The 14,375-nt window shown below is 39.8% G+C and overlaps 2 protein-coding genes across 2 annotated transcripts; one reads left to right on the top strand and one right to left on the bottom strand.

Moving 5' to 3' along the window:
- Positions 1-4,407: 4,407 nt before the first annotated feature.
- ppef2a (protein phosphatase with EF-hand domain 2a) lies at positions 4,408-10,044 on the bottom strand. The gene is made up of 15 exons (XM_079579550.1): positions 9,920-10,044; positions 9,793-9,847; positions 9,542-9,717; positions 9,362-9,476; positions 9,228-9,274; positions 8,985-9,151; positions 8,874-8,910; positions 8,132-8,281; positions 7,720-8,058; positions 6,725-6,910; positions 5,880-6,022; positions 5,697-5,803; positions 5,271-5,437; positions 5,096-5,183; positions 4,408-4,857 (listed from the first exon to the last, which is right to left on the bottom strand). Exons 1-15 carry the CDS (start codon positions 9,986-9,988, stop codon positions 4,604-4,606), a joined length of 2,100 nt encoding a protein of 699 aa, XP_079435676.1. The 5' UTR covers positions 9,989-10,044; the 3' UTR covers positions 4,408-4,603.
- A 2,180-nt stretch (positions 10,045-12,224) lies between these two features.
- On the top strand, positions 12,225-13,589 carry LOC306980257 (flavin reductase (NADPH)-like). Its single transcript, XM_079579567.1, has 4 exons — positions 12,225-12,447; positions 12,734-12,935; positions 13,011-13,175; positions 13,342-13,589. Exons 1-4 carry the CDS (start codon positions 12,307-12,309, stop codon positions 13,497-13,499), a joined length of 666 nt encoding a protein of 221 aa, XP_079435693.1. The 5' UTR covers positions 12,225-12,306; the 3' UTR covers positions 13,500-13,589.
- Positions 13,590-14,375: the final 786 nt, after the last annotated feature.

Here is a 14,375-nt window from a genome sequence, read left to right as displayed (position 1 = left end):
TTGGCCAAAACATATAAACATTCACAGAGCAGGGAGGAATAAGCGAGTACAACGCCTGAATCTCACTGAACTGCAGCAGTTTTGTAAAGAGGAATGGTCCAAGATTCATCCTGATTGTTGTGAGCATCTAAACTGCAACTACAGAAAAGCAGTTATTGCTGCAAAAGAAGGATCAGCCAGCTACAGCGATATACAAAGGATTTGGCACCCCTGTAAATTTTCATGATCTTATTTTATAAATCATTGGTTGTCTGGATAATAAATTTCAGTTAAATATATTATATAGGAGACAAACAGTGATATTTGAGAAGTGAAGTAAAGTTTATATGATTTATGGAAAGTGTGCAAGAATTATTGAAACAAAATTAGGGACGTGCATAAATTTAGGCCCCACATAAGAAAAACTCAATATTTTGTGCATCCTCCATTTGCTGAACAGCCTCTAAACGCTTTCTATAGCTTCCAATTAGAGTCTGGATTCTGGTGGAAGGTATTTTGGACCATTCTTCTTTACAAAACATCTCTAGTTGAGTCAGGTTTGATGGTTTCCAATCATGGACAGCCCACTTTAAATCACACCACAAATGTTCAATAATATTCAGGTCTGGGGACTGGGATGGCCATTCCAGAACGTTGTACTTGTTCCTCTGCATGAATGCCTTAGTAGATTTTGAGCAGTGTTTAGGGTCGTTGTCTTATTGAAAGATCCAGCCCCAACCACCCTTGTTTGGCCAAATAACTCTATTTTAGCTTCATCAATCCACAGAACTTTATTCCAAAATGAAGTTGGCTTGTCCAAATTTGCTTTAGCAAACTTCAAGCGACACCGTTTGTGGCATGTGCAGAGAAAAGCCTTTTTCCGCATTACTTGTCCATACAAGTGCGCTGAATAGTTGGAACGATGCAGTGACACCATCTACAGCAAGATGATGTTGTAGGTCTTTGGAGCTGGTCTGTGGGTTGACTGTAACTGTTCTCACCATTCTGCACCTCTGCTTATCTGAGGTTTTTCTAGGTCTGCCACTTTGGGCCTTAACTAGAACTGTGCCTCTGGTCTTCCAATTCCTCACAATGTTCCTCACAGTTGAAACTGAGAGGTTAAATCTCTAAGACAGCTTTCTATATCCTTCCCCTAAACTGGCAAAAGCCAGACTGACTTCATCTCTTAACATGGGGGATCAGTCTGGCTCGGGCCAGGCTACTAAACCATGATGTTGAACAATGATTGTTATCAGGTTATTTGAGAGTTGTTTTGAGGCCACTCTTCAGAGAAGATGCAAAGAGGAGAAACACATACAATTGGTTCCTTAAACACCCTTTCTCATGATTGGATTCACCTGTCAAGGGTCATTGAGGTTACCAAACCAATTTTGAGTTCTAATAATTGGAGATAAAGGTATCAACAAAATGACAAGAGTGCCTACAGTTATGCACGTGCCTAATTTTGTTTAAATAATTCTTGCACACCTTCCATAAATCATATAAACTTTATTTCACGTTTCCTATATGATATATTTAACTGACAACCAATGATTTATAAAGGAAAATCATGAAAATGTACATGTCATTTGCATACCACTGTATTTAATACAAGGGATCACTTACTTATTCCATGCTGTTGTGAATGTCTCTGTTTTTTCTATCTACTTTGGTATATACTTTAGTTTGCTCCACAAAGTTGAATAGTTTGGGAGGAACACACAATGTCATGTGTGGAAGACAACAGCACATCAACATAGCAACCCTATCCCCACTGTGAAGTATACGGTGCAGGGAAAATCATGGTGTGGGGCTGTTTTGTTGCCACAGGGCTTGGACAATTATCATCAAGGGAAAAATTAATTAGCAAGTTTAGCTAGATATTTTGCAGAAAAACCTGAGACATTCATAACAGTGTGGAATAAGTAAGTGAACCCCTGTATTAAACAGTTCTCTGACCCTTCTTTTGCCCCAATAACTGCTTTTCTGTAGTTGCAGATTAGACGCTCACAACGATCAGGATGAATCTTGGACCATTCCTCTTCACAAAACTGCTGCAGTTCAGCGACATTCAGGCGGTGTACTCACTTCCACCTCCATGCTCTGTGAATGTTTATATGTTATGGCCAATAAAAATATAATAAAATGTACTTGTTTGGGTGGAATTAGTTCAACCAAACAAAGTTTAATCATTCTTGTGATTTTAATAAAGATCAGATGACATTATATGACCAATTTAGGCAGAAATGTAAGAAATTCCACACGGTGTACTTTTCCTCCCACTGTATTTCCTGGGATCTGTAGCCACTCACACTGCCCAGACTGCTCTAAAGACCATGGGCAACACTGCCTTCAGCTCTAAGCCCCTGGTATTCCTCTGGGTTTTCCTGTTCCTTCCTTTTTGGTATTGCTGTGTAAACCACAAAGGCTTTCCTTGTATTATCATTACCATACCATTAGTCTGTATCTGAATTCTTTAAATGGTATGGATGGTATAAGCCCTCTGATGTGTTGAATAAAGAATAAAGGTTTTCAACTGGAACATTTCACTAATTGATATCTAGGACGTGTTATTTTAGTGTTCCCTTCATTTTTTTTGTATATGTGTATACAAATGTGTGTGTGTGTGTGTGTGTGTGTGCGTGTGCGTGTGTGTGTGTGTGTGTGTGTGCGTGCGTGTCTCAGCTGCACTTGCCAGAGTCAGACCCGAGGCCCTGAAAATTCTCGGAACATCATCATACTGTATGTTCCTGCCCTTGGCATGATCATGTCAGGGTCTAATAGACGCCAGTGATACACGCAATTTGTGAGATTTGTGTTCATTATCCGCTGTCTTGTTTATCATTATTTGTCGCTTATCTGTTATGCCACTTACAGAAAGACTGAGGTCTATGAGGCCTTACAGCAATTTCGAAAAGAGAGTTCAACCCCCTCAACATCTTCATAAAGTAAAAGCTCCAGTAGGTCTTTAACTGTAAGACGGCCACCTGTTGACAGTGAACAATAGCCCCTCTTTCCTTGTGTCCTCAAAAGTAGGTCCAACTGCCTGGCCCTTTGTCCCATTTTTCAGGGCTGGGGGGTGCCGGTGCACACAGTGAGGGCAGGCTGGAGCATGTTGACCTCTTTCAATTACAAGCTGTTCTGAAACCCCAAGCAAATGAATCAGACATCTCAAATACTGTACACTTCCCCTCATTTATCTGAAACATGCTTCTTATTCAGCCAACAAAAGCTAGTGAGTGCTTGGACTTGGTAATCAAAAACTATATATAAACTCTTCTTACAGTTGCACTGTGTCAACTATGACAAGTCTTAGACACTTGCTTAGAGATAATTTAATCTCAGAAAATGACCAAGCCAATCACAAAGGATTACTGAGATAAGAATCGAAAAACCCTTTGAATTTCGGTTAGTTGTGGTGGATGCTCAGCTAAGAAAGCAATCCTCTGAACTTAATTTTTCCCTTGCTCCAAAAAGTAAAGAAATAGGGAAAACACAACATGGGAGTTTCTCAGAATCTTTCCATTTGACAGCCTAAAGTGCCATTAGAATAGCTGGATGTGTCTGCCCCCTGCTGGTGCTTTCTATAATGGATGTAATTAGTTAAAAGTATGAAAAGCAGGTGCCTTACAAAAATGTAGCCAATAATCTACAGATTATGACAAAGAATGTTTGAAAAAATATTATATTTATTAAGTTAATACTCATTTTTGTGCTTTACTAAATCAATGGGTTTCAGGAGATATATGCTTCAAAGAATGGAATAAAAACATTTTCTAATTTTAAAAGTAAAAGTGAGTCACTGCTGATTGCACACAGTTGTACTCGGCTAATTCTAAGGCACAAGAAATATCTGCAGTCACTGCAATACACTGTGTGTGAACATTCTGTAATTTCACGTAAATTGACGTAGCTAGTAGTAAAACCATAATTATTAACCATTGTGAGAATTTCCGAAGTCATGAAAAACTAAACACAGAGGCGGGTAGTACTCAGTTACATTACAGTACATTTTTTAAAGAAATTGTACCTATATAATTGTACCTATATTATAATGAAGTATCTGTTCTCTTACTAGAGTGAAAAGAATTGTTACTTGTTCCACTGTGAGTAAATCTTCAACTGGCAAATGATTTATTTTTATCTATAAACGAGAGGCAGTTTATCTCGTGCGTTTAGTTTTTCTGTATTTTCATTGGAATTTTCTTTACTGAAATGTCATCCCCACATGATTTTATGTTTTATTTCACACAATCTATGGCGTCATTTAAATTAAATTAGACGTTTTTGCTCAAACGGTTACTCACAGTACTCACGTAACATTTACTTTTACTTGAGGTATTCTTTGGGTCACTACTTTTTACTTCTATTTGAGTAAAATTATTTAAAAGTAACGTTACTCTTACTTGAGTAAATATTTTGGCTACTCTACCCACCTCTTTTCATAAAAGAAACTGTCTTGCAGTTGAATATGTAAAAGAAAACATCAGCTGTTTAATTCTCTGGATCTAAATCCTGTGTGATCCAGGCGGGCATAGGTCACAAGCTTCCTACGTATTATGTGCGTCATGAAGCAGCTTGTGCTGGCTGCAATTCCACAGTCAATCTGAGATTTTCACTCTTTTCAAATGTTGGGATCTCCTTCAAGTTTGGTCAGATCTGTGGCCGTGGCCATGAACATACTGCGGCCTCGCTCCAGGCGACTCTTTTTATCTGTGAGTCGAAAGGCCTCCATAAATTCCTCAATGTCGATGCAGCCATCATGATTACTGTCTATAGTCACAGCCAGGTCAGAAATCGCATCATCCGTAATCTCCATCTTCAGGTAAATGCTCAATAGCTTCCACGTCTGCCGGAAGTCCCCGAGTGTCATGAAGCCTGAAGAGAAAGAGAGCGGAGAGGTGAGTGCGGGATAAAGGCTTTTTGGCCTGTTACTGTGGGGGATGGAGCGCGCAGTAGATCACTAGGTTAATCCTCATCTTAACAGTCAGGAATCAGGACACTGTAGCCTGTTTTGACACGACAGGTAGCTTAACACACCATCGCCTCTGCATACACTTGTGCAGTCACAACTGGTGATGCATAAAATGACGGAAGAGTAGATACACAACTTTACCTGAGTTGTCTGTATCTACAATTCTGAAGATTGTCTCTATAGTGGAGCGGTGGCGATACAGTGTCTCTATCAAACCTTCATCAATATGCTGTAAGAAATAAACAGTAGGTTTTCCTTTGTTTCTGATCAAAACAGATATTATTATTGACAGTGTATTCCTGTTAGATTTTCTTACATCGGTGTGAGGTCTTTTGATGGCAAGCTCATTGAACCACTCAATGTAGTTGATCATTCCATCACTGGATTTGCATGTGACAAGCTGAGAGCGCAGCATCCTCCAAGGCAGGCCCAGGTGCATCACACCCTCCACTGCATCAGCCCAGTCACTGAGATTTATGAGACCTAAACAAAACAAAAAGGATTGTTGTCTTATCAATGTTGGTTTAGAAGAGTTAAAACTGTGGTTTCTGTGAAACTGTTTTGGCTTTTGTTCCACTTAACTGTACTTTAACTGGGCATTTAAACCATTCACACAAAACACAAAGCCATGCGTTCACATTTCACATGGAAAAATAAGAGGGTAACAATTGCATGCAGGGACAAAGGAGTATAACAGTATTGGGTTACTTCTGTTCAACTGAAGCTGAAACCAACAACCCACCTGTATTCCCTGTGTCGTGAGTTCTGAAGGCACTGATGAGGTCAGACTTGTGCACAAACAGTTGCTCCCGCAAGACTTTGAGGGCCGAGCGTTCTGTTCGCCCCACACTGCAAACAAAACATTTACGCAGAAGAAAGTAAACCACACAAGCTCTTTCAGTGAGAAGACATTCTAGCTACACACCTCTGTCTCACTGTGAGCTCTCTGGTCATGCTGCTGGCCTGGTACTGAACCACATAAGGCACAAGATCTGGGCCCAGCTTGACATAGGCACCTCTGTTGCTTCCAACATCGTAATAATTCGAGGCAGAAAACAAAGTCAAAACCTACAAAAACAAAACATAAAAAAATATTAGTAAAGTTTGGGAAAAATATTAAACTAAAAACGTAAATAACAGTTGTTTGAAAAGTCTAGTAATAAGAAACCATTAAAGTAGTTAAGACCTTTTTGTTTATATTGTGTTGATTGGTTTCAGAAGACAGGTCTGTAGTAGTTAATAAAGATTATGGGCAGGTAAAAAGAGGCAAGTGCATGTAATGACATTTTTAAAGTAATTGTAACTCTTAGAGTAGTTTTATCATATGGTACTTTTTACTTCTACTTGAGCCATATGATAATATATAATATAATCTGTGCTCTTACTCGTTCCACAATGGGTAAATCTTTAAGTGGCAAAAGCTTCATGTTGACATAAAATGTAGTTTGTATTTCATGTACTTTATTATTCAGGAAAAAAATTCTTTAGTATATTTTTCTGGCATTTCCCTTGAAAATACTAGGGTTTTTATATTATTTCATGTTTTGTTTCTCATAATTTATGTCAGTACTCAAGAAGCATTTTCCCAAGGTACTACTTCATTTTGCTCACAACTTTTCACGTCTTCTTGAGTAAAATCATCAATCAAATAAAGTTAATCTTATTTGAGTAAATATTTTACCAACTCTTCCCACCTCTGAGGATTATATTGTCATTTGTGTTGTGGCTGATTCAAAATATCAGGTAAATTATTTGAGGATTTTCTCTCACCTTTCGGTTGTGGCAGAACTCATAGCCCTCCTGTTTACACTCGTGGGAGCGGATCAGCAGCTGTAGGTTGTGCCTGTTCAGGAAGTCCTCTGTGACGTCAGGACCCCAGTAGCAGCCCCCGCCCCGCACCTCATTCGGGATGCAGCCGTCAGTCACCATGGGGTCACTCCACAGCAGGTCCAGAATCTGTGGGGTATGCCCGCAATTCAGCATTAGAATGTAAAATGCACTGCACAGTCTAAGTAACTCATGCCCCTAGAGGCCATAAGTGCCGCTGCAGGTGTCGTAGCATGTTACGTTTTTTTACTCATTAATTGCCTGTGAGAGTAAATACTACGCTTACAGAAAAGACAAAGGGAGAGAGGGATATGGTACATCACTTGCACAATGGAGATAATTTTTTTCACTCAAACTTGACTGTAAATACTGTTTAAGTGGCGCTAGCCCGCAGTTAGCTTTTAGCCTGTTAGCTACTTCTTTGTGATTCCATTAGTGTGTATTGCGCCTCCGACCCGTAGGGAACGAAGTTGCAATTGTGGTTTTCTGGCAAGAGACACCAGGGGGAGAGGAAAGACCCCCAATCATCCCATTAGCACTTGTATTATCCCCACAGAGACTACGAAAAGGATTAATTAAAGTAAACAAGTTACTTAGTACTGCTTTAATATGTGCCTTTGCAAAAGTCCTTTTCAATTAGCAGCAAATTAAAAAAAAAAAGTAATTTTGCTTATTAGCTAACTGTCTGTCATTCAGTCAAAACAATGTGAGATCCAATCTTTTTTCATTTTGTTAATCATATTGTGCAAATACACAGAAAATGCTACTGTGGCCTAATGTGTGATAGTGCATAGAAGCAAGCAGACCAACTTGTTCTGTGTCTTTCTCAATTGATAAACACAAATGAGAGAAACTATAACAAGCCACAAGCAATGTCAATAAAAAAGCACCCGTGTCTTTTACACTATTGTGTTGTTGATGGTGTTGACAATTTTCACCTGTTTCCACTCCTCCTTAGAGTTGTCACTGCTCAGTGAGTCTATGGAGGCGGCCTGCAGGGTCTCGCCCCCCTGATTCTGGTTCTCTGATCTCAAGGTCAACGCTCTCCTCCTGCACATCTCCAGCTCATCCTCCACCCTCACTCTGATCCGGTCCGAAAAGTCCTGCAGCGAGCGATTCTGGAAGTTGTCGCGTGTCCCGAAAGCTTTAAGAAATGTCATGGACGCCCTCCGCTGCAGGATCTTATTGACTGACCACTCTTCATCCAGCTCAGAGTCCACAGATATTCCCGCTGAACTTGTGTGTCTTCTCTTTGGAGGCCTCAAGGCTGAAACATACTAAGGAGAGAAGACAATTGATATTCCTGTCGTGTTGGTTGATCCTATTTATATTATAGTGCATCTGACGTACACTGTGCCTGTCCACCCTTGCAAGAATACCAAGGTCTGTGCTGTCAGAGATTCCCCCGTGCAAGACCAACACTTTCTGATCAATTACTGTTGCTAGTGGTAACCAGCTAAAAATCTTTTGTAGCAGCTTCAGAATCCGTTTGCCATGCATCTGAAAAGAGACATAACATTACTTTCAGTACACTTAACATTTTGTTGTTTCTCGTTACTAAACCTAAGTGCTAAACTGTGATGTGCCTCTAGATTTGATCAAAACCAGTCTATCCAGGCCTTATGTCACGTACTACAGTAAAAGAAAGAATACGCCACTTTAACCCTATTAACATCTCGCCTGAACCGAGCGCATTTTCTCAAGTTCGGCTTTACCCAAATCTAAAAGCTTTGACTGGAGAGCAACAGAGTAACGTCTCATTTGAAAACTAAGACTTTCAAAAGTGATCATAACTTTTTTGTCACGTTGTCGCCGTGTTTTTTTGGCACATTTTTGGAGCATTTTCAGCTCTTTTACATCTCTTTTTTTGTTATGCTTTTCATTGCTTTTTTTTGTCACTTTTTTATTGTGTTTTTGTTACGTTTCCATCCTCGTTTTCATCGCTATTTTGATGCTTTCTCTTTTTTTTTTTTTACCTTTTAGATGTAGACAAAGCCAAACTGTACAAAATGCACTCGGTTCAGGCGGGGGGTAATAGGTTAATAAACACTAGAACTAGGTCTAACTAGCCTAAACGCAGACTAAAGTTTACCTTATATTTGGTCAAGACCTCTTTAGTGAAGCCATACCTTAATAGAGGCAAACAAACATAACATGCTTATTCTTGATTTATTCTTGACATTAGGAAGACGATTGGTTGTACCTCAGATTAATAATGTGGTCCTCGTGGTTTCCGCGATTCAGATGGACATCGCTGGGATACACCAGAAGGAATGAAAACAAAATTATTAGGATCTCAATAGAGTCATGTCCACGATCCACAAAGTCTCCATTAAACACATAGGGCTTCTCCAGGGACGGCATGCCATTCTGTAACAACATATTAGCAAAATGATCAGAAAATTAAGAATGTTCACAGCTGGCTCACTAATCAATACTGACTAACCTTATAGAAAATGAGTAGGAGGTCTTCCAACTGACCGTGCAAATCACCTTTCACAAACAACATAAAATAACTTAATAATGATGTGATGATGATATGAAATGTTGCAAACGTGGGATATGTTGATTCTCTTTTACCACAAACAGTAATTTCTTTGCTTTGGCAAGTTGCGATGCGGTTAATATTGGGCAACATACGGAGCAGCCTCCATGTCTCCAGAAGCAACTGCAGGACGTAGCGTGAGTGCAGCTGCTACTAGGAGAAAGGCACATGAGCACTGTGTCGTAGTATGTGCAAGTGCTGGGTGGCGACTGTACCTTTTTGTTTCTGAAGGCCTCCACTAAACCGATTGCCTGTTCGACCGTCAGAGGGAAGGAGAGGTGCGGGCCTGAGTAGATCTCTGGCACCTCAATATTCTTGTAACAGAAATACCTCTCCCATTCTGCATCTCGACAGACTTCATTATCTCTGAAGATGTGGGAGATTAAATTACCTACAACAGAAAAGAGGAAACATTGTGTATATATCTAAATGCGATTTTGCACAGGCCAGTCGGCAAGCAACTTACGTTCGCTGCTTGATGGCGTGAAATTGTCCATGAGGTAACCAAGGAAATTGTAAAGCTGCAAAGAGGTTTTTTTTATATAACGATGAAGTAATTGTTATATCTCTTTTATGGCTGGTATAGATTGTACCTTGATCTGGGCTTGTTCCCCTGAATATTCGATGGACTGGAAGATGTTCCAAGTGCACCTTCGCCTCATTTCTGTGCGAGCGACGTACTGGCGATACCATCGTTGTATCAGGACGGCAGCTCTTATGGCTGAAAGAGTCACAATAGTTATCAATAATATAAAAGTACATAAGAGTGTATACAGAGTTTCCTTGTAATCCCATAAAAAGTGGAAGTGATGACTTACATGTGACAGCTGTGTGGCAAAATAGAGAAAATACAGATGAAGTGAAATAAATACAACACGTTAAAGAAGTGTTTTGATTCCACGGTAGATTTTGAGAATCCTTACCTTTTCCTGAGTGTTTGTGAAACTGGCCAGACTTGGTGACACCACATCCCATCTCTGTCGCTATATAAAAAGGAAAAAACAGCCATTAACCTTGATATGCTGTATAAAATTGCACATTGTCACTGACCACATGTCTATAACCTGCACTGTAGATTTGTCTAATAACACCATTTAACAGTTGCAAACTATTTTGTCACGTCCTCTGTTTGTTTATTTGTGGCTTCAGAAACATGCCAAAACTCCAAAACAGGCCACTTCTGCTGACAGCACGCCTTAATGCGGCTCAGGTACAGAAGAGCAGAAGCTACTGGACGTTCAGTTATGTGCCCTTTTAATCTTTTTATCTGTTGATTCACCCCTGACCTTCATTATTGGCCTCAATCCTGAAGGAGAAGACTGTTTTAGTTTGAATTCCACGAAAGGTTACATTAGATGTTAATGTTGCACTATAGGATAGGTAAACTAGCAGGCAAGAAAATCAAACAAACAAAAACAGTTTGATTGCACCTATAGGCCTAAGGTAAGCCTGTCTGACCAATAAGGCGGAACGGATCCTAGAAGGATTACTGCTCTTCAGTCAAAAATTAAGTGTCTGCAATGAAGCATGCTATACCACGCAATACACATAAGTGTGGAAGTTGAAATACTGAAGTGCAGAAAATGTTACTTACATGGTTCCACAGTCACCAGTTTCCAACTTGCTCAGCTGTCACTTGCGAAAACAGCAGTCCTCTCCCCTGTTGCATCCTCTGCAAGTCCCTGAAGATCATATCTAAAGAACCTAATTCTGTGTGGAAGAGAGCAACACTGGGGCATGATTGCAAGGCGTCATGGTACAGCTCTGTACAGTATAGTGTCCAGTGACCAGTCTGTGCAGGTGCAGGTTCAGACCCTTGGCTGTGACCGCAGGAGCCACAAGTGGATTACACTAATGAGTTGATGACGCTACACTGCTCTTTAGCAGTAGGCAGCAAGTACACAAAAGGTAAAGGCAGGTGAAGAGTATTGTATATGTGTGTGTGTGTGTTTGTGTGTGTGTGTGTGTGTGTGTTCGTGTACATTGTGAGGACCAGTTTGAGTTTTTAACCAACAGTGAGGACATTTTTGTAAAGTGAGGACATTTTGGGTGGTTCTCACATTTTTGAAGGACTGTTTGAGGGTCAAGATGTGGTTTTAGGGTTAGGGTTAGAATTGGGTATAGATTAGGGGCTTAGGGTCTGAGTAATACATTATGTCTAGGAGTGTCCTCACTTACTTGTTTTGTTGACAAGCTTTGGGTGAGGGGGGTCCTTGTCTCCTTGACTATTCATTTTTGTAAGCTGTAGTTTTGCAGTGTTAGTTTGTATATTTACCTGCTGATGGTTGGTCATTTAGCAAGGTATAACTAATCTAAAACGTCATAATTCTCTAATAAATAAAATAATCTGCAAAATGTTCTGCAAAACCTTCTGGCACCACAATATTGCAAATGCTGCATTGGCTGAGAAAAAAAAGCAACGAACACTAAAATGTTTAGATATTAAAATATTTATTAACTTTAAGGGAAAAAAAAAAAAAGAGAAGAAGGGGAAAAAAGCGATTAAAAACCACCATGCATGGAGGGGGGTAGGGGCTAAACATGGCTAGGTTTGTTTTGGCAAGTTGGAACAGTGCCGCTCTTGAACACTGCTCAGGACTCACTCTCATGTAAGTGGGCGGGGTGCTTTTGCAATGAAGGTGAATGGTTTGTTGGTAATCATTTATTTAAGCTACTGTAACTTGAATACCCTCATATGCTAAGACTACAATACTCTTGTACCATTTGCTTTTTGTTTTAAGAATGCGGTTTAGTTAGCTGTTAGCACTGAGAGACTGATAGAGCCGGCACGTTCTCCTCACGCTGAAACGTGTATCTCAAGTACGCCTAGCATGTGTCATCGAACTATCTCAAATTTACAACAGTGTCTCCTCGTTGCACTATAATAAACATCTTATAACACTTACAAAACAGGAACCAACCCCCTGCCATAGGAGAGTGCGCACAGACCGAGCTGCAGCCTGTTCTGCGGTGATTTCCAATGAGGATGAAGCTCACTGTGCTGGGAGCCACGGGACAGACCGGACAACAATTAGTCCAACAAGCTCTGCAACAGGGCCATTCTGTGACTGCTGTGGTCCGGAATCCATCAAAGCTCACCGTGCAACATGACAATCTCAAGGTACTTTTGACAACTTTTTTTTTTTGCTTGTCATGGTCATCCTCAGTACTTTTTTATTCAGAATTATTTATTTCCTCATTATTTATGTCACTACTGAAGCATAGTAGGTTCTTTTTTCCCCTTAAAAAAAGTGATATTACTCATATACTTGAGTAAATATTTTGGCTACTCAGGTGATCCTTTCTGTGTTAAAAGTTTATCTCAAACTAATATATTTTAATAAAAGATTCATTAAAGATAATGAGTAAGCTAGACGTGAAATGTGTTTCCCCTTCATTTCCCCTAGGTAGTTGAGGCCAACATTTTTTCGGCAGACAGTCTGAAAGGCCATTTTAAAGAGCAGGATGCGGTCATGTCATGCCTTGGATTCCCTGCTTCCATTTTCTCTGCAGTGACAGGTTACACACTATCCATGCATGCTATGGTGAGTGCCATGCAAGAGGCCAAAGTGAACAGGCTCATCACCATGACATCTTGGTACACTGACCGTAAGTATAGATCTCTATAAGAAATACTGTAATCTAACAAAAGCCTGATGTAAGTGTGCTGTACCTTCACACTAGCCAACTCTGGGGCTCAATCGCCTTTTATGATCCGCTTTCTGCTGCTACCAATGATCCGGAGCGTCCTCACCAACATGTTCCAGATGGAGCAATTTCTGCAAAAGACAAATGACATCAACTGGACAGTGGTCCGTCCACCTGGTCTGAAAAACCTGCCTGTCTCAAGTAAGTGATACAGAACAGTCATTTCAACAGTGTTTCATTCAGTGAGGCAGAGCAACGGGTGTATTTGTCATATGCTATGCTTTTAAACACATGTCCGTTTGTAAAGTGCTCAGGTCTCATGGATATTTTCAAGTTTTTATAGTAATTCTACTATCTGCATTCTCAGCTCAGGAGATCTTGACGCATGAGGGCTACTATGTCCCGGACAGCAGTGGAATCCCTGTGGGCGGCGCAGTGGCTAGAGGTGATGTAGCACGCTACATGCTCTCACTGCTCAACAGTAGCGACTGGATCAAGAAGGGAGTGGCTATAACTACCAAATGAGACGGTCAATACCACTGGAATATTCATAATTTTATGTTTTTGCATACTTTTAGTTTATGTTTTGCAAGATAGGAATAATTACAGCTAAATCTTGTTGTGAAGGAAATTGCAATATAATATTTGGGGTAACACAAAGTCTATAATAACGCTGAATGATGTTTTTTTTTAAACATTTATTTGAAATAGGTGAAAGCTGAATAACACTGTAATTTAAAAAATATAATAATTGTCACACTTCACTAAACAGTCTGTAGATTGCATCTTTAAGATTTTACTTTTTGACAGTCTGCCCAGGTCTTTTTCTATTGTTGCCTTCAATTAAACTCTTTTGCCTTTATATAATCATCAACACGTTTACCATTAACTGCACTTGTATTTTTTCTCTTTGGCCAGAGGGCTGCAGTATAGCTCCATTCTGACTACACAATGGGTAACTTATGTAGCATAATCACAACTTCAGATTAAAGATTACAATATCATACCATATTTGCTCAAATAAGCATTCAAATTGTCTGTTGTCATTTTGTGTTTGCTTCCAAAAAATATATTTTTTCAGTTCAACAGTTCAAAATAATATTTCTGCATTTTTTTGTGTGAATGAGAGACAGTAAATTATTTTCTATTCTATACTTCTGCTTGAATTAGCAGATCACTGTGTGGTCACATTTTGATTTTAAAAACTGTAACTAGTATCCTAATCCAAATCCTAATCGGCACAAACTAATGTCATGAGGTCTAACCTGTTTGCAGAGTGGTGAATCCACATTTCATGCCCTCAAGTGACTTATAAAGTGTGCTGAGCACACCTGTAAAGTCTGTGATCACACAGCCTACTTTCCTGTCCTGTCAACAACACACCCTCATCAAGGGACAAGT

This window comes from Gobius niger (assembly GCF_951799975.1).
Source record: "Gobius niger genome assembly, chromosome: 1".
Classification (NCBI taxonomy): Eukaryota; Metazoa; Chordata; class Actinopteri; order Gobiiformes; family Gobiidae; genus Gobius; species Gobius niger.
The sequence above is the reverse complement of the archived record's forward strand: the minus strand, read 5'-3'. Positions and strand labels throughout refer to the sequence as shown.

Coding starts and splice junctions, on each gene's coding strand:
- ppef2a (XM_079579550.1), bottom strand. CDS start 9,988: ATGAGGCGAAGGTGCACTTGGAACATCTTCCAGTCCATCGAATATTCA. Junction 8,282..8,873: donor AGGTCTTGACCAAATATAAG/GTAAACTTTAGT, acceptor GTCTCTTTTCAG/ATGCATGGCAAACGGATTCT. Junction 8,059..8,131: donor CAAGGGTGGACAGGCACAGT/GTACGTCAGATG, acceptor TTCTCTCCTTAG/TATGTTTCAGCCTTGAGGCC.
- LOC306980257 (XM_079579567.1), top strand. CDS start 12,307: ATGAGGATGAAGCTCACTGTGCTGGGAGCCACGGGACAGACCGGACAA. Junction 12,448..12,733: donor TGCAACATGACAATCTCAAG/GTACTTTTGACA, acceptor CATTTCCCCTAG/GTAGTTGAGGCCAACATTTT. Junction 12,936..13,010: donor GACATCTTGGTACACTGACC/GTAAGTATAGAT, acceptor CCTTCACACTAG/CCAACTCTGGGGCTCAATCG.